Source organism: Botrytis sinoallii, assembly GCF_014898435.1.
Source record: "Botrytis sinoallii strain Bc 23 chromosome Unknown BSIN_007, whole genome shotgun sequence".
NCBI classification, from domain to species: domain Eukaryota; kingdom Fungi; phylum Ascomycota; class Leotiomycetes; order Helotiales; family Sclerotiniaceae; genus Botrytis; species Botrytis sinoallii.
The window spans coordinates 923504-947555 of record NW_024066034.1 but is presented as its reverse complement, the minus strand read 5'-3'; the positions used below and the strand labels follow the sequence as shown (position 1 = coordinate 947555).

General features: G+C 43.8%; 11 protein-coding genes across 11 annotated transcripts; 6 read left to right on the top strand and 5 right to left on the bottom strand.

The window, feature by feature from the left end:
* Positions 1 to 331: 331 nt before the first annotated feature.
* EAF02_004703 (uncharacterized protein) lies at positions 332 to 1465 on the top strand (the record flags this gene model as incomplete). Its single annotated transcript, XM_038900751.1, has 4 exons — positions 332 to 354; positions 485 to 617; positions 670 to 1020; positions 1076 to 1465. The coding sequence occupies 4 exons, from the start codon at positions 332 to 334 to the stop codon at positions 1463 to 1465; spliced, it is 897 nt and encodes a 298-aa protein (XP_038759263.1).
* A 414-nt stretch (positions 1466 to 1879) lies between these two features.
* EAF02_004702 (uncharacterized protein) lies at positions 1880 to 2513 on the top strand (the record flags this gene model as incomplete). The annotated part of the gene is made up of 2 exons (XM_038900750.1): positions 1880 to 2177; positions 2305 to 2513. The coding sequence occupies 2 exons, from the start codon at positions 1880 to 1882 to the stop codon at positions 2511 to 2513; spliced, it is 507 nt and encodes a 168-aa protein (XP_038759262.1).
* Positions 2514 to 4714: 2201 nt separating this feature from the next.
* EAF02_004701 (uncharacterized protein) lies at positions 4715 to 5441 on the top strand (the record flags this gene model as incomplete). The annotated part of the gene is made up of 3 exons (XM_038900749.1): positions 4715 to 4941; positions 4994 to 5307; positions 5365 to 5441. The coding sequence occupies 3 exons, from the start codon at positions 4715 to 4717 to the stop codon at positions 5439 to 5441; spliced, it is 618 nt and encodes a 205-aa protein (XP_038759261.1).
* Positions 5442 to 7909: 2468 nt separating this feature from the next.
* On the bottom strand, positions 7910 to 10934 carry EAF02_004700 (uncharacterized protein; the record flags this gene model as incomplete). Its single annotated transcript, XM_038900748.1, has 3 exons — positions 7910 to 8457; positions 8507 to 8824; positions 8916 to 10934. The coding sequence occupies 3 exons, from the start codon at positions 10932 to 10934 to the stop codon at positions 8212 to 8214; spliced, it is 2583 nt and encodes an 860-aa protein (XP_038759260.1). The 3' UTR covers positions 7910 to 8211.
* A 499-nt stretch (positions 10935 to 11433) lies between these two features.
* Positions 11434 to 12096, top strand: EAF02_004699 (uncharacterized protein; the record flags this gene model as incomplete). Its single annotated transcript, XM_038900747.1, has 1 exon — positions 11434 to 12096. The coding sequence occupies one exon, from the start codon at positions 11434 to 11436 to the stop codon at positions 12094 to 12096; it is 663 nt and encodes a 220-aa protein (XP_038759259.1).
* Positions 12097 to 12104: 8 nt separating this feature from the next.
* On the bottom strand, positions 12105 to 13370 carry EAF02_004698 (uncharacterized protein; the record flags this gene model as incomplete). The annotated part of the gene is made up of 5 exons (XM_038900746.1): positions 12105 to 12583; positions 12632 to 12760; positions 12808 to 12909; positions 12965 to 13027; positions 13079 to 13370. The coding sequence occupies 5 exons, from the start codon at positions 13368 to 13370 to the stop codon at positions 12105 to 12107; spliced, it is 1065 nt and encodes a 354-aa protein (XP_038759258.1).
* A 438-nt stretch (positions 13371 to 13808) lies between these two features.
* EAF02_004697 (uncharacterized protein) lies at positions 13809 to 15320 on the top strand (the record flags this gene model as incomplete). The annotated part of the gene is made up of 4 exons (XM_038900745.1): positions 13809 to 13922; positions 13985 to 14835; positions 14893 to 15098; positions 15151 to 15320. 4 exons carry the CDS (start codon positions 13809 to 13811, stop codon positions 15318 to 15320), a joined length of 1341 nt encoding a protein of 446 aa, XP_038759257.1.
* A 327-nt stretch (positions 15321 to 15647) lies between these two features.
* Positions 15648 to 16448, bottom strand: EAF02_004696 (uncharacterized protein; the record flags this gene model as incomplete). The annotated part of the gene is made up of 2 exons (XM_038900744.1): positions 15648 to 16260; positions 16363 to 16448. 2 exons carry the CDS (start codon positions 16446 to 16448, stop codon positions 15648 to 15650), a joined length of 699 nt encoding a protein of 232 aa, XP_038759256.1.
* A 692-nt stretch (positions 16449 to 17140) lies between these two features.
* EAF02_004695 (uncharacterized protein) lies at positions 17141 to 18280 on the bottom strand (the record flags this gene model as incomplete). Its single annotated transcript, XM_038900743.1, has 3 exons — positions 17141 to 17407; positions 17459 to 17992; positions 18062 to 18280. 3 exons carry the CDS (start codon positions 18278 to 18280, stop codon positions 17141 to 17143), a joined length of 1020 nt encoding a protein of 339 aa, XP_038759255.1.
* A 1541-nt stretch (positions 18281 to 19821) lies between these two features.
* EAF02_004694 (uncharacterized protein) lies at positions 19822 to 21536 on the top strand. The gene is made up of 4 exons (XM_038900742.1): positions 19822 to 20313; positions 20372 to 20574; positions 20633 to 21177; positions 21244 to 21536. Exons 1-4 carry the CDS (start codon positions 19940 to 19942, stop codon positions 21514 to 21516), a joined length of 1395 nt encoding a protein of 464 aa, XP_038759254.1. The 5' UTR covers positions 19822 to 19939; the 3' UTR covers positions 21517 to 21536.
* A 715-nt stretch (positions 21537 to 22251) lies between these two features.
* EAF02_004693 (uncharacterized protein) lies at positions 22252 to 23531 on the bottom strand (the record flags this gene model as incomplete). Its single annotated transcript, XM_038900741.1, has 3 exons — positions 22252 to 22761; positions 22816 to 23061; positions 23136 to 23531. 3 exons carry the CDS (start codon positions 23529 to 23531, stop codon positions 22252 to 22254), a joined length of 1152 nt encoding a protein of 383 aa, XP_038759253.1.
* Between the last annotated feature and the right edge of the window lie 521 nt (positions 23532 to 24052).

The window sequence follows — 24052 nt, the reverse complement described above, 5'->3', positions numbered from 1 at the left end:
AATATAGCCTGAAGTGGGATTGCCCCTCCATGCTCCACTCAGCGACAGAGAACCTTCTACCAGAGCCCCTCATCGTGCAGCGGATTATCTTTGGATTTCACGTATCGACAGGTTGAAACTGCTTCATATGGAATAGAGATAACCCGGAGGTAAAGTATTTTGTGGAAATTCTATAGGTTGTCGTCATCCGGTATCAAATAATCCTCATGCACGGCTTTCTGGGTCAAGTAAAGGTATAAGTATTCGTTTTGTCCTCCCGCTTTCTTGTCTTACTTCTCTTATTCCTTCTATTTTACACTCAAAACATCTTACAAACCTACAAACCGCAAATATGTCTGCAAATAACGTTACCTCGTAAGTACTTCCATTTCGACCCCTTGACAGGAATTCACGTCAAAAGCAGAAGTCTGCGCAGACTGGCGACTGTCACATCCCATTTCAACCCAATTCGTAACATAAGCTCACACACTATACCTCTATCCAGAAAGACCTTCACCCTCAACACTGGTGCTAAGATTCCAGCTATTGGTCTCGGCACATGGCAATCACCACCAGGTGAAGTTGAGAAGGCTGTAGAGATTGCCCTTCGCAAAGGTTACAGACACATTGATACAGCTGTAAGTCGATGAGCATATTGTGGGATCAGATTGAACTCTGACAGATTATTAGCTTGCATACGGAAACGAATCCGAAGTTGGTCAAGGTATCAAGGCGTCCGGTGTCCCAAGAGAAGAGATTTGGCTTACTACCAAACTCGACAATCCATGGCACAAGAGAGTTCAGGAAGGTATTGATTCTTCCTTGAAGTCGCTTGGTACCGATTATGTCGACTTATACCTTATGCATTGGCCATCATCCACCGACCCAGATGACTTGAAGAAGCACTACCCTGATTGGGACTTCATCAAGACATGGCACGAAATGCAAAAGCTCCCTGCCACTGGCAAAGTAAAGAACATTGGTGTATCGAACTTTGGTATTAAAAACTTGGAGAAGCTCCTCAGCGACCCAGGAACCACCGTATGTCCAAGCCCCATTGTTTGCCTATTACTCCCTCATTCTAACTATCATATAGATTGTTCCAGCTGTTAACCAAATCGAGCTTCACCCAAACAACCCTTCCCCAAAGCTCGTTGCATACAACACATCAAAGGGTATCCACAGCACCGGCTACTCTTGTCTCGGTAGCACAAACTCGCCTCTGTACAAGGACCAGACCTTATTGTCTCTCGCAGAAGCAAAGGGCAAGACTCCACAACAAGTACTTCTCGCCTGGGGTATCCAAAAGGGATGGTCTGTCATTCCAAAATCCGTCAACAAGGAACGTGTTGAGAAGAACTACGAGCTTGATGGTTGGGAATTGACTAGTGAGGAAGTTGAGAAATTAGACAACCTGAAAGATAGATTCAAGGTTTGCGGAGATGCTTGGTTACCTATCAAGGTCTTCTTCGGCGATGATGAGTAAAGGATTTAATTGTATATAATTTAGAGATACCATGAAGTAATTGAATATAGAGCTTCTCATGACCATTTCGCACTTTGCACTCTTTGAAAACATGTCTTACAACATTTTGTCATCGTTGCTCGTGATGCCTCTGGATTTTGGGTTGAATCATGTATATCACACCATGAATCGATGTATCTGAACAATTTTGATGATTTACTATCATGAAATAAATAAACAATTGATTGCCTTCAAAGAATCAAAAAGTTGTCGGGAGTACTGCGATAAAGAAGCAAGTCGCATCATAGCCTCGGTAAAATAAATTCCATCCCCAAGCTCTTTCATCCACAATTGAACATCATCAACTCGAGTCTACACAATATGCATATCACGATAACATCATTATAGCCCTTTTGTAGGGGCTTCTCAATCATCATGACTTGTCCGTTTTGCAGCATCGCATCCAATTACCCACCATCCTCATCTCTCGCAAGCCCAGATCTTACCACTCCATCCGCGTTCGTAGTCCTCAGCACACCTCAGTGCATGGCATTTCTCGATATTATGCCCCTTTCCCCCGGACATCTACTAGTCACAACTCGTAACCACAACGAAAAATTATCGGACGTGAGTGAAGAAGAAGCGCGAGAGTTGGGCGAATGGCTCCCGAGACTATCTCGAGTGTTAGCTAAGGTCACCGGTGTGTGGGACTGGAATATTGTTCAAAATAACGGTGAGTTACCCCGGGATTCGTGTCTTGGAAGTTCTGCCGCATCTAGGGTTATAGCTAGGTCTATTATGGATATCTGGTAGAAACGACGGAATGGAGAAATCGTTGCTAATGATGGAGATAAATATAGGAGCGGCTGCAGCGCAAGTGGTACCGCATGTACATTTTCATATTATCCCGAGACCGGGGCTAACTCCCGAGTTACGCAATCGATCTTTTACGATGTTTGGGAGGGGGCAGAGGAGCGAGTTGGATGAGGATGAAGCTAAGGTTTTAGCGGCGCAGTTGAGAGAGGAATTGGGAAGAGAGATGGAGGGGATTGGGAAGGGCAAACTATAGAAGGCGTTGATTGAATATACCAAGCATATATGCGAGATTGAGATAGGAGATCGAGATATCCGTACCTGGGAGCTGTTTATTAATAATACATTAGAGCATAAGATCGATTGGAGGGGAAAGCAAATTGTACAATAAGGATGGCAGCACGCACAGGAACGGTATGCATATACCGGTTTGAAACAAATACAAAGGTTCTCCTAGGATCTGCTGAAGTTTTGGAACGTACCTGGATCTCGGATTATGATAAACGCAATACTTGGGGGGTGGCATGAGTACGGCACCGAGTGCACCAAAAAGGAAGCAACTAAGCAGCCACTAGTCAATAAGAACAAAGGACAGCTCACGGTACTTGACCATGTCTCTCTTCTCCTTCCAACTATCAAGCATCAAGGACAAGTGTTCATCAATAATCGATGCATGTCTGGCCTTCTAAAAGTTTTTTGGACTTGGAAACACTTGGCCCCTCTTGCTGTTTCCAAAATGACTTCTTTCTTGCACCTGCCATCGTTTTGCTGACGTTTCTATCTGTTAAGTTTCCACTCTGTTTATCATTGACTGCATTCTTTTCAGGGGTCTTTGGACACAAACCTGGGCATTGATCTGAAGAGACATTTGACACTTCTCCGTCTTCGTACTTAGAAGTTCTAGACTTTCTCAACTCATAACCTCAACACACACGTCTCAGCGGTCTGCAAGCCATTTCCATCCATATGATTCCTCGATATCTGAATTTCCGGTTATCCTCACCCACGGAAATTCTCTTGAACCTCGGATTAGACCTCAAAGCATCATTTGGCATATTGAATGATGCTTGTTTGAAGACAGTTCAGGAGACGACACCGCTAATCTGCCCACATTCCAGCTATCTACTGTTGTATTTGTGGCGAAGGAGTCGAGGTTCTCCAGGTTTTAGGAGTTTCCAAGAACGAAAACATTGGCGAAAGCCAAGAGTTGTGTATATTGTCGGCTCAAGTGTATCATTGTAAAGGAGAATGCTTTGAGATGATTTTGGAAAGTTATCATGCCCAAGAGTCTTGGGACTGATTCCTTTTCGAATATAGCCAAGTTCCAGGAATGTGGGGACTTAGGAATGGAACACAAGTCAACAGACGACACCGCTAGATGGACAGTGAATGACAGCTGTTTCTTAAGTTTATTATGATTTTGAATCTATCATGGATGTCACTTCAAGCCATCATTCAACCGGGGTTCTTACTATGCTTATCTGGGCGTTGTAGGTAGGTAATTTTGTTTGTCATTTCATTTTGAGAGGCATGGAAACCTTGGAACATCTTGATATTTAGAAGTCGGTGCGCCATGTGGCATCCACATACCGAATATTCACTTTGAAAGCTCATTTGAGTGAAGAATGGGAGACTCGAGAGTCACGGATTCATTCTTTAAGACTCATCGATACCTAGGTATCTCCAAGGTAGTGGCGAGTATCTGGGGCCCCAGGTTCCTATGGTGATTTGCACTTTCCTACACCACATGATAAGATGCAGAAAAAGAAAGAGCAACCTCAAGTATCCATCATCATAATCACAATAACCCCGTACAACTATCAAGCTTCACGGACTGTAAGACATCCGCGTCGGAACCAAGTAACACAAATCTCAGAATTCAATACGTCATTAACAGATCCAAATCACCATTCAAATTACTCTCAATTTTCTCTATATTTCCTCCTCGATCTCCCCCAAAAAGTGAATGGAAGGTCCGATTAAGGTTCCTCCCTCATTTTGTTTTAATATCAAGTCTCAATTGAGTGATATAATCGAGTAATATCCTCAAGAGACGGGACACTATTATCAAAATCCACGTGGAAATATTTTGGGAATATAAACAAACGTTCAACCGCCTTCCCCTCCTCCTCTTCTTCCAAACACATTACAATCTTTCAACCAGACCTTAGATCTCCCACAGTCTTTACCAAGCTCTACTTCTAGTGCTTGATACCTAGATATTTTTTTTAATTCTTCCTCGTTTCTTTGGACGCGCCATTCACAACTCACATCTTGTCGATTTACCAGAGTCCCATAACTCAAAGTTTCTATAATATCGCCAAGATGCGTTTGCAATTTGCTTTGGCTATGCTATTGCCTTGATGGTAACAGCGTCGCCAATCACCGACTTTCTCAATCGCCTCAAGCGCCAAATCATCCAAACCTACGATGTCACCGAAGTCATCTATAATTCCAATGGGAAGGCAGTTGCAACGACCATCCTTCATGTCACCACTACCGTCTACCCTTCCACCACATTGGCACCAGTCCCAACTGCGACCTCCCACAGACTATGTTTCGACTGCTTTGTATCACCACAATATCCATCGCGCCAATCACTCTGTTCCTCTCCTCAAGTGGGACACAAAGCTTGTTGCATCCGCTCAAGTTCTTGCTGCAACATGCAAGTGGGGTCACAGCATGTGAGTACTTTTCTGGGTCACCTCCGTCCTACCAGCACTAATTCTTCTTTAGGAACATTAATGGCGGTGGATATGGACAAAACATCGCTGCATACGGTTCCACCAATGCTAAGGCTCTTGGTGCCAACAAGGAGATGGCTGTCGCTGCCACAAACATGTGGTACAACGGAGAACAACCAACCTACCTTCCTTCTTACTACGGTAAGAACAACCCAGATTTGACCACCTTTGAAGATTGGGGTCATTTCACTCAGATGGTTTGGCTTGGTACCAATTCTGTTGGTTGTGCAACCCAACTTTGTCAACCGATGGACATTTGGCCAAGTATGCCAGCTTGGTATACTGTCTGCAATTATTCTCCACCAGGTTTGTTCCTCATCTTACTCCTCAATCTGTATCTTTTCACTAATCTTTCCCCTTCAGGAAATATGGGCGGTCAATATGGCGTCAATGTCTTCCCGCCCCTTCGCCATCCCTCCGTCAACGTTATCAACGCTTAAGCAATTAAGCAGCGATGATCTGCACCCCGAGACAATTTTTCGACTTTTCATAATCGACAACTCAGTGCGATCGTTTCACTTTTCACGCGACCACGACAAACTTTCCAGTGTTTCACGAAGGAGCACCGTTTACGTGTTTACATGAATTTACGTCTCCATTTCCATTTTCGCTTTTCGCACAAAAGCAATAACTTGCCTCGTCACCTTTTAGTCGACCTTTCCTATTTCAAAGAGCTTTTTTCTTCACCTGTTTGTCTTTTCATCACGTCATTTGAAACAAACTCTAATCTATTTCTTCGTCACCTTTATTGCAAAAGCTTCCAACAAACACATCATCTGGCATGTTTCGCTTGATGCGTCTCATGTTTGGGTCTCGAGATGTCCAAGTCTCCACCTATATTGTTGCCTACGGAATTCTTACAATACTCGAAGACTTACATAGATTTGATAGATAGATTCGATCCGGTTGTGATATCTTATCTTTTGTCTCTCTTTTTTTTTTTCTCTTTGCTCGTTGCAATTGGCATATACATCATATTGGGGGCTTGTTTCGTTGGGATTTTGTTTTTGCAGGTACCTTTTTTTCAGAGATAGGATAGGATGGGTTGGGTCCACTGGATGGATGGGTTTAATGGATGGAGTTTATGCTTGATATTTGGGGGGGTATGGGCAAAAGTTCTATGGACGGAAAATGGGCTCCGCTGAAGCTATTTTTCTAAAATTCGATTGATTGGGCTTTGTTGCTTTCATACATTTGTTTGACTTGAGATATTACTTGTGATTTGAAGTGACTCGGTACTCTGTCTATGTGGTTGACGTGGTGTAGTGTAGATATTGGGATCTATACTACATCCATCACATCAAAAGCATCACGTTATTTGTACATCACTCTTTCCACTACGTGTCACCCACCCTAGGACCTAGGTACCTACCGAAGTAATCCAAACCCATCAACTCCAGCAACCCTAGTGAAAGCAAATCTTACATGTAGCATCCACCCTTCAGATCTATATGCCCAATCTCACCCCGTTACTCCAAGCATCTGTTGAACCACTTGTACCCATTCTGTGATTGTTTGTATCGACGTCAAAATTCTCAGGGGACATCAAATACCCATCGATGCGGAAACGATAGACTGCTGCACGCAGTGGAGTCTTTTCTTTCTCATCACTTGTTGGGATGATCTCGATATCTGTGATTCTGATTGATTGATTCATTGATTGAGTGATGGAATACAGAATGGAATGTAAGCTTAATCCAAACCAACTAGCTCTTGATAGATGCCACGACATATGTAGAGAACACATGTTTTTGTGTTCTTATACTATTTCTCTGCGTATGTGACGCGTGTCGTATTTTGTATTTTGTGATGGGTAGATAGTTATGCGGTGGAGATATAGTGTAGAGAAGTACTGTGATGCGATGTGATGTGATGTGATGTGATAGAAAATCGATTGGTCGATTATATTATATATACATATATACATATATACATATATACATATAATCCATATAAATAAAATCTGCGAGCAAACGACAGGAAAAGAGTAAGAGTGTGAATCTATGGAGTGATGGATATGAAAATGCGAGATGGGAGTAAACACACCTTGCAAATACACACTAGCGAAAGAAATCATATTGATATCTTTTTTCCCAGATGGAAATAGATATAGTGTGGTGTACCCAAACACCTCGGTGGGTACGCAGAATACCCCTCTCTTGCTGATGAAACCAAACCTCGGATTCGAATTCGCATTTTGTCTGTGTCGGTTATGGATGAGGTTATGTACCTACATGTATATATGTAGCACATTGAGTGACCTACCTAATACCTATCTATCTAGATCTTGATCAAGATGATCGTTTTTTATGATGAGATTTCTTAGAGGAGGAGGAATGATCGTTCCTTGTATTTTTTCCCTTCGTGCATCCTTTCTCACGCGCCCCTTTCCCATGTTCGGGTTAACTTTCACATTACTTACTTACTTCCTACTTACTAATGCCCCCTCTCCCTTCCTCCCTCCCTCCTCATATATTTCGAATACAAGATTCCCATGATTCTAACACCCATCACCTCCCAATTCTCCAATATCGAAGTATCAATTCCACAACAGCATCCTCAATATACCACTCACTCACTCACTCACCCACCAACTACCCACCACCAACTCCACCACATCCATCCAATACAAACGCCTTTCAATAAAATCGCAAAGCCGTCAATGGTACTGCAGCACCGCAGCATAAAGTGTAGTGTGGTAAACCTTATGGCGAGCGCGCATGCTAGTACATGTGGAGACTTGAAAGCAATAAAAGAGTGGTCATTTGATGTAGGGTAGGGATTGGGGGCTGATATTTTAGGCTTTTGTTCAATATCGATACCAATATACAGTACCACGCATGAGTCATTTATGAACGCAGAGGGGCTTCTAAGACGCGGGCTCAGGGAGTTGAGAGAGAGGGAGTGTGTGTGTGTGCGTATTTCCTCTAGGTTTTCGCCTGGTTGATGTAAGATGTCACTTGAAATCGCACACGTTTCATAGGTAGTTGGGGACAGCACACGAATAACCAACTTGGAAGAGAAGATATTGCGTTTATTTATGAATCCCGGAGATTCAATTCCTATGCATTCATGCCAAAGCTAACAGAGCGAAGATATTCTGGTATCATATCCGCCGAATCTTTAAAAAACCACTTTTTCTTCACCATCCATCCGTTCCTTCTGTCCATCCACTCTCACCCACAAACATTCATTTCACCACCCATTCTCTCATCTAGAAAGAACACCCTTGACAACTCCTTGAACGGTCTTCCTGCCTTCAATAGCAATCTCTCCAATTCCGCTTTCATCCCCGCTACCCTGCGCAAGCCAACGCTTCAACAGATCATTGCTCTCCTTGGGTTTAACATCATTTCCTCTTGTACCAACAGTAATATGTGCTACTTCATTCGTGCATTCCCATCCATCATCGATAATCCTAGCTACGATTGCCATGATACGGTCATCCCAGACGATCTACTTCTGTTAGTGGTCACCTCAAAAATAATGGAAAGATAGAACCTACTCTCTCCAGCATAACTTGACAGTTGCCAAATCCCGTTCCGGGACTCCATGGATCTTTAGAAACTTGATCCGCGTGTAAATCACTGTATTTCTGCCACAATTCAGGGAATTGCTTGGAGTTAGCTCGATGAATAAGAGTGACGTGAAATTCTGGTTGAACTCGGCGCATTCCCTCTAGGGCTCTGTAAAATTTTGCTTTGTTCGAGGATACACGACCGAAAGCATTGTCAAGCGTCTCCTTGATTTCATTTCGAGGAAGGTCGATGGAGACATATTCTAATGGTTTCCTCTTCTTTGCGATCTGTGGTTGCTGGTTTTGCTGTAATTAATTTGAGGTCAGCGTCATTCGGTACGTGTACGCTTTCGTTTTTGGGCATTTCATCATCATTATCATCATTATCATCACGTACATTTCTGTTCTCTTTCTGTTGATTCCTATTGTGATTATTAGGTGGTCCGCGACCAACATCATGTCTGAGATCTGGTTTGTAATCGCTCAATGCAAATTGAATTGCCTCATCAAGATCCTCGCTCGTGGGCAAATCGATAAAAAGCTTTGGAAACTGTGCTGAAAGCTGTCCAACAACAGTCTCAAGATTCTCTCGCGAGTCCTTAGTAGGGTCCAGTTCGATAGAGCAGTCGAATCCGTCATCTGGTGGTGCAAATATATTTACTGGTTCAAAGCGTTGAATAAAAGTTTCCATGATACCAACGACTTTCTTCGTGTCTGATGCTGCTTGGAGAGTCTGATGATTATCGCCGCGGTTAATTACTCGATCTTGAGTAACTTGTCGAACTTTCTCGATGCTTGCTCTATCGTGAACAAAATTCAAGACGACGAGTCGAACATGCGGATGAGTAAGATGTACATCATCAATCAGTTGCTTTCGTTCATGTCTTGAGGCGTTATTTCGATCAGCAAAGACAACAGGCTTTTCTTCGAGCTGTGTCAAAATTTCCTTAGTGAATCGAGGTGGACGACCCTTGCCCGTAATGTTGTCATTTTGAACATGGCCCCAACCAAATAGATGAGTGAGTGCAAGCGCAATAGTTGTCTTTCCACAACCAATTGTTGCAACTGGACATAGAATGACATTATTATGCACTTCATCTGGTGAACCTCCAAGTTGAGAATATTCTTGACGGATAATATCCGAACCCTTCATTTTAATTTCCTTCAGGAAATCATCTCTCAATTTGATAATACCATGATTATGTGCATACTCTTTCCCCAACTTAGGATCCTCGGCAAGACGTTTTCGTGCAAACAAAAGGTATTCTTCTGTGATCTTGACATGCTTTCTAAATCGAGCTGGTTTTCCGGAAATCAAGGCCTTTGTACATTCACGCCATTGTCTATACATCAAATATGGCTCTTCGAATTTGTACTTGAAGAACCAATCTGAGTACGACTCGTTTGATCTGGTACGAGCCTTGCAACGAATGACGAAACCTTCGATATCACGTCCTTGATAAGATCCAGTCTCAGCTACTTCATAAAGGAAAGCTTTGGCGACTTGAATATCATCCATTACCAGGAAATCAGTCTTTTTGAATCCCCATTCGGCTGCAAAAGCCTGGACTTGTTCTCCAGGGTAAGTCATAAACTCTGGCAGGTTGATATTGATACCATGAAGATAAAGACCTGCATCATCTTTACCATAAGCTAAGATGTGCTCCTCGAAATCATCATCGCAAAGCTCGGCCACCGCAGTGGCATTTCTCTTTCTAAGCTCTCTGGCGAGATCCTGTCGAGTTTTTCCAATGGCTTGAAGTTGTTTGTCGACCCATCTGTCAGCAGCTTTTGCGTGGCTCATTTCTGGTTTATTCCCTTGGCCGGTAGAATGTTTGCTGCAAACCAATAGAGTGCCATCGTGAAGACCACTAATAAAGACAATACAGCCATTTTCTTTGAGACTCAATTCATAGGGACCCTTGGTGTTGGCTTCGATTTGGTTCCATTTCGTAGAACTAACCTCTTCCGTATTGAAGAATTTATCATAACCACGGACTGCAACCTCTAGCTGACCCTTTTCATTTTTACTGGTGAAGAGACCTCGTGCATATGTAGGTAAATCATGGCGCTTGTAGTCCCAATCTTGAAAACGCCAAGATTCGACGACAATCTTTGCTGGAGATCCATCGACCTGGAAAGGAGTTTTCTTGCAACTAAAACCATGTTTCTTTCCTTTGCCGGCGCTGTCATTGAGATTTCGAAGAAGGGTCTGAACTTCTTCTACATTTTGAGATTTATAAGGGACATTTTTGTGTTCAGCCATGGCGACAGAATATTTTGGTAGATGTGTTAGAGCGGGGTGGTTTGAAAGATTTAAAAACTTTGATGTAGTAGTAATAAATTGGGAAGTTGAATGATCTTTGAGGAAAATTGAAAGAAGTCTTGGATATAGAAGTTTGTGGGCGAATAGCATCCAAGAGAGACTCTTGACTTTTTATCAACACCAAGCAACCACACGGGATCCGTATGATGTTCCTTCCTGATCCAGCAAAGAGTCACACCGGGAAAATGGACTAGGTAGATACTGGGTAGTTTAAATGAAGCTCAAGATATTAAAATCTTGAGAAAAGTAGTAGGCAGAGTGCAAGGCAGGGCAGGGACTATGGATACCCAGGTCAATACCCAAAGAAGAAAAAGGTCAGGCGAATCCCTTGATCATTGGATAATTCTTAGATTGTCTGGGTACGAGTAGGGCTGAGCATTAAAAAAATAGGTGACGGGTATGAGCGCTTAGTGGGGTTCTTGGGCTCGGTCATCGGGATATGCGGCCGCTGCACTGTAGAAAATCCTCGGAGGCCCTCCTACATTAGCCACAAACAGAATAATTTTTGGAAGAGACGCATTGTATATATTGAAATTTCCACTTTACGGTGAAGACAATAACACAACATTGACTCATACTCGAATATACGATGGCTCCAGCCCAACCCAATCCTTTCCTTCTAGCCGCCGACAATTCTCCAGATCTCCTGCCCCTCCTTCGATCGAACCCCGCCTTAGCTTCTGCTCAAGATGAACACGGATATTCGTTAATGCACGCTGCTGCCTCTTACAGTCATTTAGACCTTCTGCGAGCGCTTGTCACCGAGTTTGATGTCAACGTCGATTTGAAAGACGAGGATGGAGAGACCGCATTGTTTGTGGCCGAAACACTAGATTGCGCAAAGCTATTGGTTGAGGAATTACATGCCAACTTTACAATTAGAAGTGCTGAGGATGGGTGCAATGCAAGGGAAAGAATCGAGGCAGAGGGCGACTATCCAGAAGTCGCGGTGTATCTCCGAATCAAGGAACTTGAAGCCGAGGGAGGCCTTCCAGCATCAAGTGGTACAGATGCTATAGTGGTCCACCCACCACTAGTACCCGAAGGACTGTCGGTCAACATTGGTACCATGAATCCAGAAGAAGATGTAGGAGAGGTCATTGATCCCGAGTTTAAGAGACGTATTGATGAACTGGCTGCTCGAGATGATTTCCAAACACCTGCGGGACAAGAGGAATTACGAAAGCTCATTACGGAGGCAATTACAGGCGAAGTAGGAGAAGGACGAGAAGTGCGTCAACGAACAGAATGATTTGCCATCTATTCTACTTCCCACAAGACATAATCGTTAGGGACATCAGGCAACTTCAATACCGTACAGTTCTTGCTCTCGCCATTCCAGCTATCGCTAAACCCACCAACATAATACGAAAACCAAGCATCTTTCGGCGCGGCGAGTAGAGCTTGGATAAAAGTGTCATGTGCCCATGCAGGGGAAATAAATCCAGTCCATGTGACTTTCACCAACTCCTCCGCTTCATCTAAACCTATCGGGGGTTCGTAACGGGACAGAAAGGGGTCGATGTTGTCAGTTGAATTGACTCGTGGACTTGCTAGCGAAATTAATGAAAGCCACTCATGAATTTCGGCGGCGAATTCGCGAAAGTCCTCGTCATAGTTTCTATTGTTCTCTACTGGAGGTTTGAATTTAGGTCTCTTGACTTGATAGTCACTCGATACTTTTGGAATGCATGTTATCTTATTTGGATGATGTGGAGATAATGGGTCAGATGGTAATACTGGCGAAGAGGTTAGTATTGCAGCAAGAGGTGTATATAGATTCCCACCTGTAGCGCCTAGATCACAGAAAAGCCACGTCACAGGAGTAGTCAATACATTCTTGAATGCATATTCAATCCTTCGAAAACCCTTCTTGCCATGTAACATTGATGGTAATCGTAAATTTATCTCAAGAACTATGAATTGATTAGCAAATCCATTTTCCCAGCCAAAAAGTACATACTCCACCGAGGGCGATGTTCTCGTTTCCCCTTAATTCCCTCCGGTTTGCCTACCAAACCTGATCTTTCATAAGTTTCCTTATCCAAATGCAAGGTTAAGATTCCTATGACAACGTCAGTAGGTTCTGCACAGTAGAACGTTCAAATTTGAGACCCTACCCTCGCTCAAGGAAAACACATTATCAACCTCCATCATTCCCTTCGAAAGCATCATAACATTCCCTAGAGCCCCGTAAGCAAAACGCAACCTCTCAATTCCCTCACGTGCCTCACCTTTCTTGATATACTCCGTAAAAAACTCTCCCTCCAACAATGCACTCAATGGAAGCACAACCCGACTATAAACCGGACTCTTCTCCCCCAAAACTCCATCCATCCCGTTCTTCATAATATCATACAATTCCTTGGGTAATATCATCTCAACCTTGTTGATAAATTTATGACCCAAGATATTCACAAACGGTTTCCGTTTTACCGGAGGTTGTTTGGGATCGAGATGACCCATGGTCCCATGCGTCACGTAGCATTTCTGCTCGTGTTTGGTATCTTTCGGGAAGCTCAACATCTTCAATGTGTGTGAGGGCTTAGTTAGAAGAGGTAGATAGATCGACGCACTTTTGAGGATTTATTTTGATAGAGCGATTTTGGGTTTAGCGTGGATGGCATGGGCTCGAATACGCTAATGTTAACCCTGGTAAGGATTTTTGGAGGGGTATTTTTTCGCGGGAGTCGTGGTGAAAAATATTGTGAATGCATTATTGAAAATTACATACAGGCATTGTGAGCCGATTTTAATTCAAGGCTTGATCAGAGACTTTTGTCTATAATTCTCAGAGACAATATTTCCAATTCACGAGACTCCGAAATTTTGACGCCGATTTGTTTGTTCGTGCTTGCCTGAGACTTTCCACACCAGTGTAGTGGTTTGCAGGAGCGAGACGAGAAGAGATTCTACTCGAACACCTGGTTCTGTTGGAGGATTAGACATCATCAAAAGATCAAAATGAAGTGTCTGATAAGATTCACACAAACGCACGAGACGTTTCGTCTTGCCGAGATCCAGGCGTTAGCAGAGCTCGAGAATATTCCTTTACAGGTTGAACACTATGTTTCGAATGTAAGTGAAATCTATCTATCGTCAAAATCTCATCATTGTCGTCAGTTCTAAGTGATTGATAGTCACCCTTTTGTTTCGTAGACGTCCCGTCTGCAGAAGCCGCTGCTCGATTGGTTAAGAGAAGCATTCTCTCAAAAGCCATCTACGAAGTTTGGGGCACGGGTTCTACGTATGAAATTCTTCATGATGATGTAAAGACATCTACAAAAGATCTATGGTCGCTTTACAAAACCTGCTCTTTCAAATTTACCGTTGATTGTTTTCAAAATACAAGACCTACCACCGAACAGCGAGCACTCATTAATGAATTCCGATATTTGGAGTTCGAGGGTCCTATCAAAATGAAAGGAGCAGATGAAGAGTTCTGTATCTTGGAAGAATGGCAACTTGACGCTGCTGCCAATGGTATCACAACACCTTCCCAAGTAACCTTTGGTCGATTTCTCGGCGCTAGCGAAAGAGATATTGTAGGAAAATACGATCTCAAGAAGAGAAAGTATATCAGTACCACCTCTATGGATTCCGAGCTCGCATTAGTCACTGCCAACATCACATTAGCAGCCCCAGCAAAATTATTCTACGATCCATTTGTCGGAACGGGTAGTTTCCCAGTTGCATGTGCACATTTCGGCGCGCTTGCTTTCGGGAGCGATATTGACGGGCGAAGTATCCGAGGAAAGGAAACGCGAAATTTGCATTCGAATTTTGTACAATACGGTCTCACGAATCAGTTTGGAGATACCTTCGTGGCCGATCTCACAAATACTCCATTGAGATGCGCGAGATTGTTCGATGGGATATTGTGTGATCCGCCCTATGGTGTAAGAGAAGGTTTAAAAGTACTCGGGAATAGGGACCCGACTAAACCTAGAATCCCTATTATGTTAGAAGGCGAAACACAACCTCATCACTTGTATAGATAACTTTCTTTACGCTGATTCTCCCAGAACAATGCTAACCCGAATGCCAGACAAGATGCCTACATCCCACCCAAGAAACCATATTCATTCCTCGCCATGCTAGACGACATTCTTGATTTCGCAGCCATCTCCCTCGTAGATAATGGTCGCCTATCCTTCTGGATGCCAACTGCAAATGACGAAGATCAAGAAATCAAAATCCCTACACATCCTTGTTTACAGATTACAAGTGTTTGCACACAAGCTTTTAATAAATGTAAGTCCTTCTCATACAGGTAGTCAGTAGCGGATTGTTAATACAGAAACAGGGTCAAGAAGACTTATTACATATAAGAGAATACCGGATTCCATGGTAGATCCTGAACAAATCCGTGAGAGGACAGCTAATGGGTCGGGTGTTACTGCTGATGAATTGAATCCGTTTCGAAAGGGATATTTCCAGGGATTCAAATCAGCGTTTAGGGATACACCGAAATAAGAACAAGGAATGATTACATGCTCATTGGGTACCCTTTCGTGTGAGATCTACCAGTTCTTAAGTCTCTTGTGAATCTTTTGATGTGTGACTATGCTTTGAGAATCGGTTCATGATTTACGCACTTTTATTCACGGGCGGATTTCAATACAATGACATTCAATATGATGCTTCAGTCTAGAAAATAATAGAAGATTAATGAAGATATATTAAAGATAACCAACCCGTACCAGTTGCTAAACACGACATCAAATTACATCCACATCCAATTCCACCATTCTTCTCATCCCCATCTCCATCTCCCCCTCCTCTCAATCCCCCCCTCTCACCCTACAAAACCCACACCAACCCCACCGCCCCCATCACCATCCCACCCAACACCCCCGTAACCTGCGCCGCACCAGCCTTACTCGAGCTCTCAATCGGGCTCGGAGTGCCCCCACCATTCTTCCCCGTCTCCGTCGTCTTCGCGCTCGTCTCGGTAGTTTTCGCTTCCGTTTCCGTCTCCGTGGTAGCCGTTGCACTTAATTTTTTCGTCGTCACCGTACTATTTCCGCTCGCGATCGTCAGGCCTCCTGAGCCCGTGATCGGGACGAGGGTGGCGGTCGTCCCGTTGATGATGCCGGTGAGGAAACCGGTGATGCTTGGGGCTGCGGGGGCGGAGGTGGTAGCGGATGCGGATGCGCCGGATAAGAGAGCTTCGAGAGAGAAGATGCTGGCTTTTGCGGGGCCGGCGTTGATGATATAGGTTTGAGCGGCGGGGGAGAGAGAAGTATACCAAGCGGGGAGGGAACTGAGGAATTCTTGTTCGAGTTGTGCGAAGCCCGAGGGAGAAGATTGCAGAGCGAGGACGGATGTGGGGATGCTGGTTAGTTGGGCGGCGAGGGATGGGTCGGGAATGAGGGCGGAGGAGAGAGAGGAGATGCTGGAGGCTATGGCGGAGCTATAGGGTGAGGGGGGTTTAGTTATTTGGCGCTATGATGGGTAGTGAAGGAGAATATGGAGAAAGAACAGTTGAGAGAGTAAAGGAGATCAGAAAACATACGCATCAACATCCTGTCGTCTATCCAACTGCGGGCTGCCAAGCACCACAGCGCAAAGACTAGCCGTCGTCAAAAGATTGATATACATAATGCAATTACCGAACGAACGCGACCGCTATATCTATCGAAAGTACAAAAAGAATTCCTAGAAACTTTTCGTGTTCGCAAGTGAAAAGTAGATCCTTCAGAAAAGAAGAGAAGAGAAGGATAGAAATAACACGAAGACATATCAAAACAAACCCCTCAATCTCCACATTCGGGACATTGGTACAAGCCCCTGATAATAAACACGAACTGTGTATCACTCTTCAACACTGTGTATTACCCAATTGCGGAAATGGAAATGTCTTGTTTGGGCTTTCTTCTGTTGTGATACCTTCTTTGACCAATTGTTGCTTGGGGCGAAAAGGAATATGTAGTGATGGTTTGAAGTTTCATGCAGATCTACAGGTACGGGTCGGACGAGTGAATTACTGCTTGGAGAGAAAATAAAGAGCGTTCAATGTGGTGTGTTTATTTTGCTTCAAAGCTCGGGGGTTGGGACACAACTTTGTGTTATATTGATGAATATCTGCATGAAGGGATGTATGAGAACACGTCTTTTACCACTTATTTTCAAATCTGACAGGGTGTGAAACATGGGCGTTGTGGCTGATATATTGATTTTTCTAAATCCAGCCATGTATATTCCCGAGGCAACGATGTAGGACGGGAAGTAGGAAACTTATGAGCCGTTGATGAAAAGTGAAATTACTATATTGCGTGTGGTATCTTTCTCCCTTAGTTCTTCTTTCCATCTAAATCTGAATAGAAGTTGTATCCGAATCCTTTGCTAGCATCATTGAATCTCAACTTTTTATCCAAACCATCCAACTTCTTCAAGTCTTCAGCAACAAGTTTGAAGTCTCCCTCCAAGTTAGACTTGATGCGTGAAGGTGTCTTGGATTTGGGGATAACCGAGTGACCATGTGCAATACCCCAAGCTAAAGCTACTTGTGCTCCAGACTTGTTATATTTTTTGCCGATCTCAACGATAGTTGGATCATCCTGAAAACATGTTAGTAAAGCGTGGAACAATTTGAATCGAATCAATCTTACCATCAACTTGCCAATACCCTTCCCGGCATCATAAATTTCATTTTGATTTCCAAATGGAGAATATTGTGTGATGTGAATACCTTTGCTCTTGTTGAACTCACAAAATTCGGTTTGTTGCAACCATGGATGAAGCTCCAATTGATGGGCCGCAGGAACCACAGAAGTCTCCTTCAACAAATGTTCCAACTCTCCTCTTGAAAAATTAGAAATTCCAATAGCCTTGGTCTTTCCAGTATCAATGAGCTTTTCCATAGCCTTGTATGTATCAACGTAGGAAATATCTGCTGTTTGCATCTTTCCATCCACCTTTGGCATTAATTCATCGCCTGGCTTGAATGCAGATGGCCAATGCATCAAGAATAAATCCACATAATCCAAATCCAAATCTTTTAATGAAGCATCAAGAGCCGCTTCGACGTCTTCTGGCTTATGCTTGTTGTTCCATAATTTAGTGGTAATGAAGAGTTCGGAACGAGGAACGCCAGATTTCTTGATTGCAGCTCCGCATGCTGGTTCAGTACCGTAAACTCTAGCCTAGAAGAGACGTTGGGTTAGCATATTATCCATGGATCGGTAATGAAATCTTAAGATGATGATACGTACAGTATCGATATGTCTATATCCCGCCTTCAATGCCTCTGTAACTGCATCCTCTTGAGAATCCTTATCCTGCCAAGTACCAAACCCAATGGCAGGAATGGTAGCTCCAGTGTTAAGCTTGTGGGAAGTAATTGAGGCCATGGTTCGTCTTTGAAGTTGTGAAGAAAGTTGTGATAGTCGTGCTGAAGATCTGAATGATGATTGAAGAGTTCGAGCGAACATTATTGATACGAAAGGAGAATATTAAATAGAAATTCACCTACAGGTCTATATCTCCTTGAGATCACTTACCTCATTATTCTTCTCTTTGCCGCCACCAAAATTGTGACGTAGATGTTTACTCAATTGTAGAGATGATTAATGGGATACCACTGTCGATCCTATGACGTTTTGGCTTTTGTCGGAGGTCTTCAACTGCGGAAGGTGGTATTCAAGATGCCTGCGGAGTGCTGAGTGTGCATAAATGCCCTTTGTGATTCCCCGCTCTTAAAGAAAGGTCCGAATTCGGCACGGATTAATAATTCTGCGAATGAAGCTCGAAGGGTTTCAGACTTTAGTCGTCACGTGACCAAGGGAAGAAGAACTGACTGGGGACCAATTGATATAGCTGGGTATAGCTATGTATTCGAAATACCAGGCTCACCAGAAAGAGAAGTCATGAGCTCATTAGAAGCCATTGGAATAAGACAAAACTCCACAAGCAAACGATTGACAGGAGGTGATTAACCTCACCAAATAACTTGCTTACTCATCCTTATCATCAAACCACGAGAAATCAAAAGGGGTTACCAGAGAATTAGCCATCAGCAATATGAGTAATCGAATAGGAACTTTCAATAACTTCACCATGAACTACAATGGTTGAAGTTATTCTTGTGTAAGATTGATGAATGTTGCAAACCGAGAAACAAACACACACAAGAGTGACAAGACGCACCACAAAAAAAGAATCTGGAAATGCTCGAACACCTCAAAGACATTCAACTCCTCTCCTCTCCTCTCTCTCCCGTGGCCATTGCCCGCTATTGCACTCATTGTATATATCACTCCATTAATAGACCAAATATACCAACGGCGCCTAATGTGTGTCACCGGTAGATACATCATTTCTAAAATCAGACGCCGGGCTAAATATATAGCTCGGACTCCTTGTCGTCATCACCACGTTTCACTTGCTACCATTCATCTCCATCTTCAACGAACCCAACCTCAAATCTCGTGTCCCGCACCAAGCTCACGACGTGATCTTCAAGATTTCCACTGATATTCATCCATCAGTGTTTCATCATCGTCCGATGGTCCATCGCGCTTCTAAATAAGATTTAGACTTCGCAAGACTCGAGAGTCGAGAACAAGGAAAGGTATTTCGGTATCATCATTACAAGTGTAAAACGTCAAAGCTCATTACTGACTCCCGAGTATTCCTCTCTCTCTCTCTCTCTCTCCCTCACACACACAAAATATCGGATCTGTGTATCCTGAGCCATGAATCATATCTTCCCATTGGAAGCTTATTTCTTTCATCTTTCCTTTTTCATCCCAAAATAAAATGTGAAGGCCTCGATCATCATGAATATCTTCTTGCACTGCCTGCCGTGGTTGTTTCGAGTTCAATGCTTGGATCTTTTTATACGAGACTTTTGAAAGCTTGGTGTGAGATGTCAGAAAGGTATTTTATATAAGTAGGAAATTCTTTGGTTTAATGTTTCTTTCGTTTCTGTTATCTTTCTTCCATTGGTCAATTGTTACTCTCGTTGAAACGTGACCTATACATTTGTTTTTCTCTCTTTCTATCCATCGTGATATCACCTATTTACCATAATTTTTGAAAAGGATTCAAAATAAGGGTAAATCAAATTATTCCTCAAACACGAACCTCAAATGCATCCCCTTCAAATCACTTTGGTCATTCTCCTTGGCCTCATATCCACCACCTCAGCTCGCTTCTCCAAAGCTCTCATCTTCCCCCGAGCAATATCCCCAAATAACACCTGTGGATTCAATGGTACCGCAGGAGGTGGAGCAGATGGCTACACTTGCCCCTCAAGCCTCCCCTGTTGTTCCTCCAATGGATTTTGCGGTAAAACAGATGATTATTGTCTAAGCAGCAATGGCTGTCAATCCCAATTTGGAAATTGTACAAGTCCAGTTGCTCTTACCGGAAGCAAAGTAGTGAGTACGGATGAGACATGTGGGATAATCGGGGCTGGGACTCAGGGATATAGCTGTCCGACTGGAGAATGTTGTTCCAACAAGTAAGAAACCATATAATATCAGCCATAGAGTTGGAGTTTGGTGTTAATAAATCTTCAGTGGATATTGTGGAACTACATCAGATTATTGCTCTGCTACTTCAGGTTGTCAATCAGCGTATGGAGTATGTAACAATGCTACAAATACCACTACATCAGCAAGTACAGCAGGTACCGGCACAGATAGTCTCTGTGGACCAGGCGTTGGTACTTGTGCATCCGACGAATGTTGTTCTCTTGCTGGATATTGTGGTACCACCGAAGGTACTTTCCCTCACTCACCACACACACATACCCATACACATCCTCTAACCACCCCCAGAATACTGTACCGCCCCCGACTGTCAATTCGACTACGGACCCGCCTGCGACGCCAACGCCATTCCCACCGGTGCAAACACTTCCACCATTACCCGCCCAGCCCTCGGATCCGTTCTCTACGGCAGCGACGGTATCTACGACTGTGCCAAGCCCGGCGACATGGCTCTCACCTTCGACGACGGTCCTTACATCTACACCTCGCACATTCTCGATCTCCTAGCCCAATACAACGCCTCCGCAACGTTTTTCATCACCGGTAACAACAACGGTAAAGGACACATCGACAACACTTCGCTCGAATGGCCTGCACTCATCAAACGCATGTACGACAATGGACATCAAGTCGCATCGCACACATGGAGCCATCCCGATCTCTGCAACATCACCAGCGCACAGCGCAAAAACGAAATGTGGAAGAACGAAATGGCGTTGAGGAATGTAATTGGAGTTATCCCCACATACATGCGACCACCCTATTCAAGCTGCACCGCAGAATGCGGATGCGAAGCCGACATGGAAGAACTGGGATACCACATTACCTATTTCGTACGTCCTCCTTTCCCCTTCCCTCCCTCTCACCCACCAACTAACTAACACCCCCTCCCCCTCCAGTCCCTCGACACACAAGACTACCTCAACGACTCCCCCACTCTAATCCACAACGCGCAAACCATCTTCTCCAACAGCCTCAACGCCTCGAATCCCCGCACAGACCACCCTCTCGTCATCTCCCACGATATCCACAACCAGACGTCGCAGGTGCTCGTCGAGTATATGTTGAAGACGGCCGTGGCGAAGGGCTATAGACCGGTGACCGTGGGGACATGTTTGGGAGATGAGAAGGCGAATTGGTATCGTACGGATACGGCGTCGACTTTGGGGTAGGAGGGGAGGGGAGGGGAGATGAGATGAGATGAGAAAGAGATGGGAAAGAAGGGGTAGGGGAAGCCAGGGGAGGGTTGGAATTGAGTGTTTATTGTGTAATGATGTGATTGATGTAGGCGTGGGATTTTGGGATATCTACAAGTGCACGGAAGAGGGTTGAGTGGGAATTTAATCATAATGATATTTATTACATGACAAGTTGTAACCAACACCTCACAGTCTCAACTCGCCTGCTTCATTTCTCTCCCCTTAATCCAACATAAAAATCTTCTAGAAAAGCAATACATCTCAACCACATCCCATCACACTACACGATCCCACACATTCACACAAATCACCCTGAGCCTCACAAGAAACTTCACTTCTGATACATAATAATAAAAAGACTAAAATTCTCAATCAATCCTTTCTTTGCGTTCAATTATCTCGATCCATCCATCTTTCGAGGAATCGAATCCCCCCTATAAGTCTTCCCCTCTCCCTTCCGCCCAATACGATACAACGAAGAACAAACAATATGCGCCCCAGCTAAGACTCCCGCAATGCATCCTGCCATCCATCCATTTATGGCTAGTCCATAAGATAATCTTCCCTAAGAAACCATCAAAAGAAGCAATGACAATTCTTCCTATCGACACGAATAGAAATCTGACGGAGTTTTCCTTTCTTATCTTCGCTACCTCTTTTCTTTCTTCCCCTATTCCTCATTCCGAGTTGTAATACCGAGAAAAACATCTAATATCTCCCAACATTAGGCACGCCCTCTGGCTGGACTCCATTCTCTACCAGCTCTTTGTCCAATCCCTCAAGTTCTTCATCATCATCTTCTTCTTCCTCACTCTCTTCAACTTCCTCGCCATCCTCATCCTTGAACCCACTATCAATATCCAACTTCCTCAAACGTCTCCTCATTTCATCCCTCTCTCCATTTTGCCATCGAATCAAAGCTGCAGGCGCATGGACTTTAAATCCATAAATTCGTGGGACATATCGATCATAACTCTTCGCTGGGATCATAGCCGGATAGACCTGGAATAAAATATTGTGAAACGAGGTTCCGAAATATGCGCCATCAATTGCAGAATGTCGAGAGGATTTAGGATTATAGATATCTTCACAACGAGAACAGTAAAGTTTGACGGCTTTGATGTTTGGATTGTCGCTTTGTCCCATGGGGAGAAGTGGATGTGATTTACACATAACTCGAGGACATTTTCCAAAGTCGGCTTTCTTGTATTTTTCAAGCTGAAAATGATTTTGATTAGCATTCCCTTCGTAACGAAGATCAAAAGTACTCACCATTTTTGCCAATCCTCTAGTAGTGACGATATAACGAGCATGAACTAAACCATATAAATGTCTTGCTGACTTCTCAATAGTCTCTCTCATCTCATCATCACAATCCAAATCAAAGACATCCGTCACTAAGTCCAACGCATACTGATAATATTGAACCTCTGTTTGAAGTCCTGTAAGGTTGAATCGATCGGTGAGATAATCTTCGTCGATTTCGCAAAAGTACTCATTACCGCGAGATGAAATGAACTAAAGGAGAAGAAAGTATTAGTAAATATAGTCTGCCAATATTTGTAAACTAATATGAAATATGGCTAAAGAACCCGTGGTGCGAATCCATGTTGCATGAACTCGGAGAGGGTGAGACTCGACCCGAGGGGACTGCGCGAATCAACATCCTGGCTGTATGGTGGAGGTGGTCCCGCTCGTACATTCGAGACCCAGACTTCCACTTGTTGGTTCGAAGGAGCTGGTAAAAGCTCATGAGGGCTCTCCATTGCTTTAGAATCTTCCGGAGAGCGGGGCCGATGTTTTGTTTTGCGTGCTGATTCCTCAAGACCCTCGACTTCTGAAGCTCGACGTTTCTTGCCTCTCCTGGATCTTTTGGCCCTCTTAGCCCGCCTGAGTGATAGAGTTGCTGAAGGGCCTGGTGATGGCGAAGATTGAGGAGTTTGATAAAACCGGTAGTCCAGACCAGTCGCAGGCGGACCATGTAACATTGTGCGTGGATATTGATTCCACCTTTCACAATGACCGGTGAGATAACAGTTTGAAATTGAAATCGCCAGGAATAATCTTTGAAGCCGTAGTTTCCATTCTCTTTTATCAAATGACTTCTCGGTTCCTTCTGTATCGATCGGCAATGTCTTTCTTCACATGGTCCCTTTCGCATAGCATAAACTTTTTCGTGGGTGACTGTCGTCGATAGGAAAGCGCGACCTCCCGCCGTTCAGACAAATCGAAGCGCGCAAAATGGCCAGCAGGAAACGACACACAACCAGTCCCATCAATTTCCCCTAAAGCACCAAGAACTTCAAGCCAAAAGAATGAAATCACAACATACCCAATCTCTCCAATAACTGGTATAATCGCTGTCCGTTTCGCTGTTAAAATCCTCCATGATAAATGTCGCACTTGATGAATTCGCTCGTAGTGAAATCGCTGGTGCGAAAGCTGTCTTGATCGTGACTCGAAAAGGATATCGCTCGGTTTAGAGTTACCTATAGCATGTGCTTGCTAG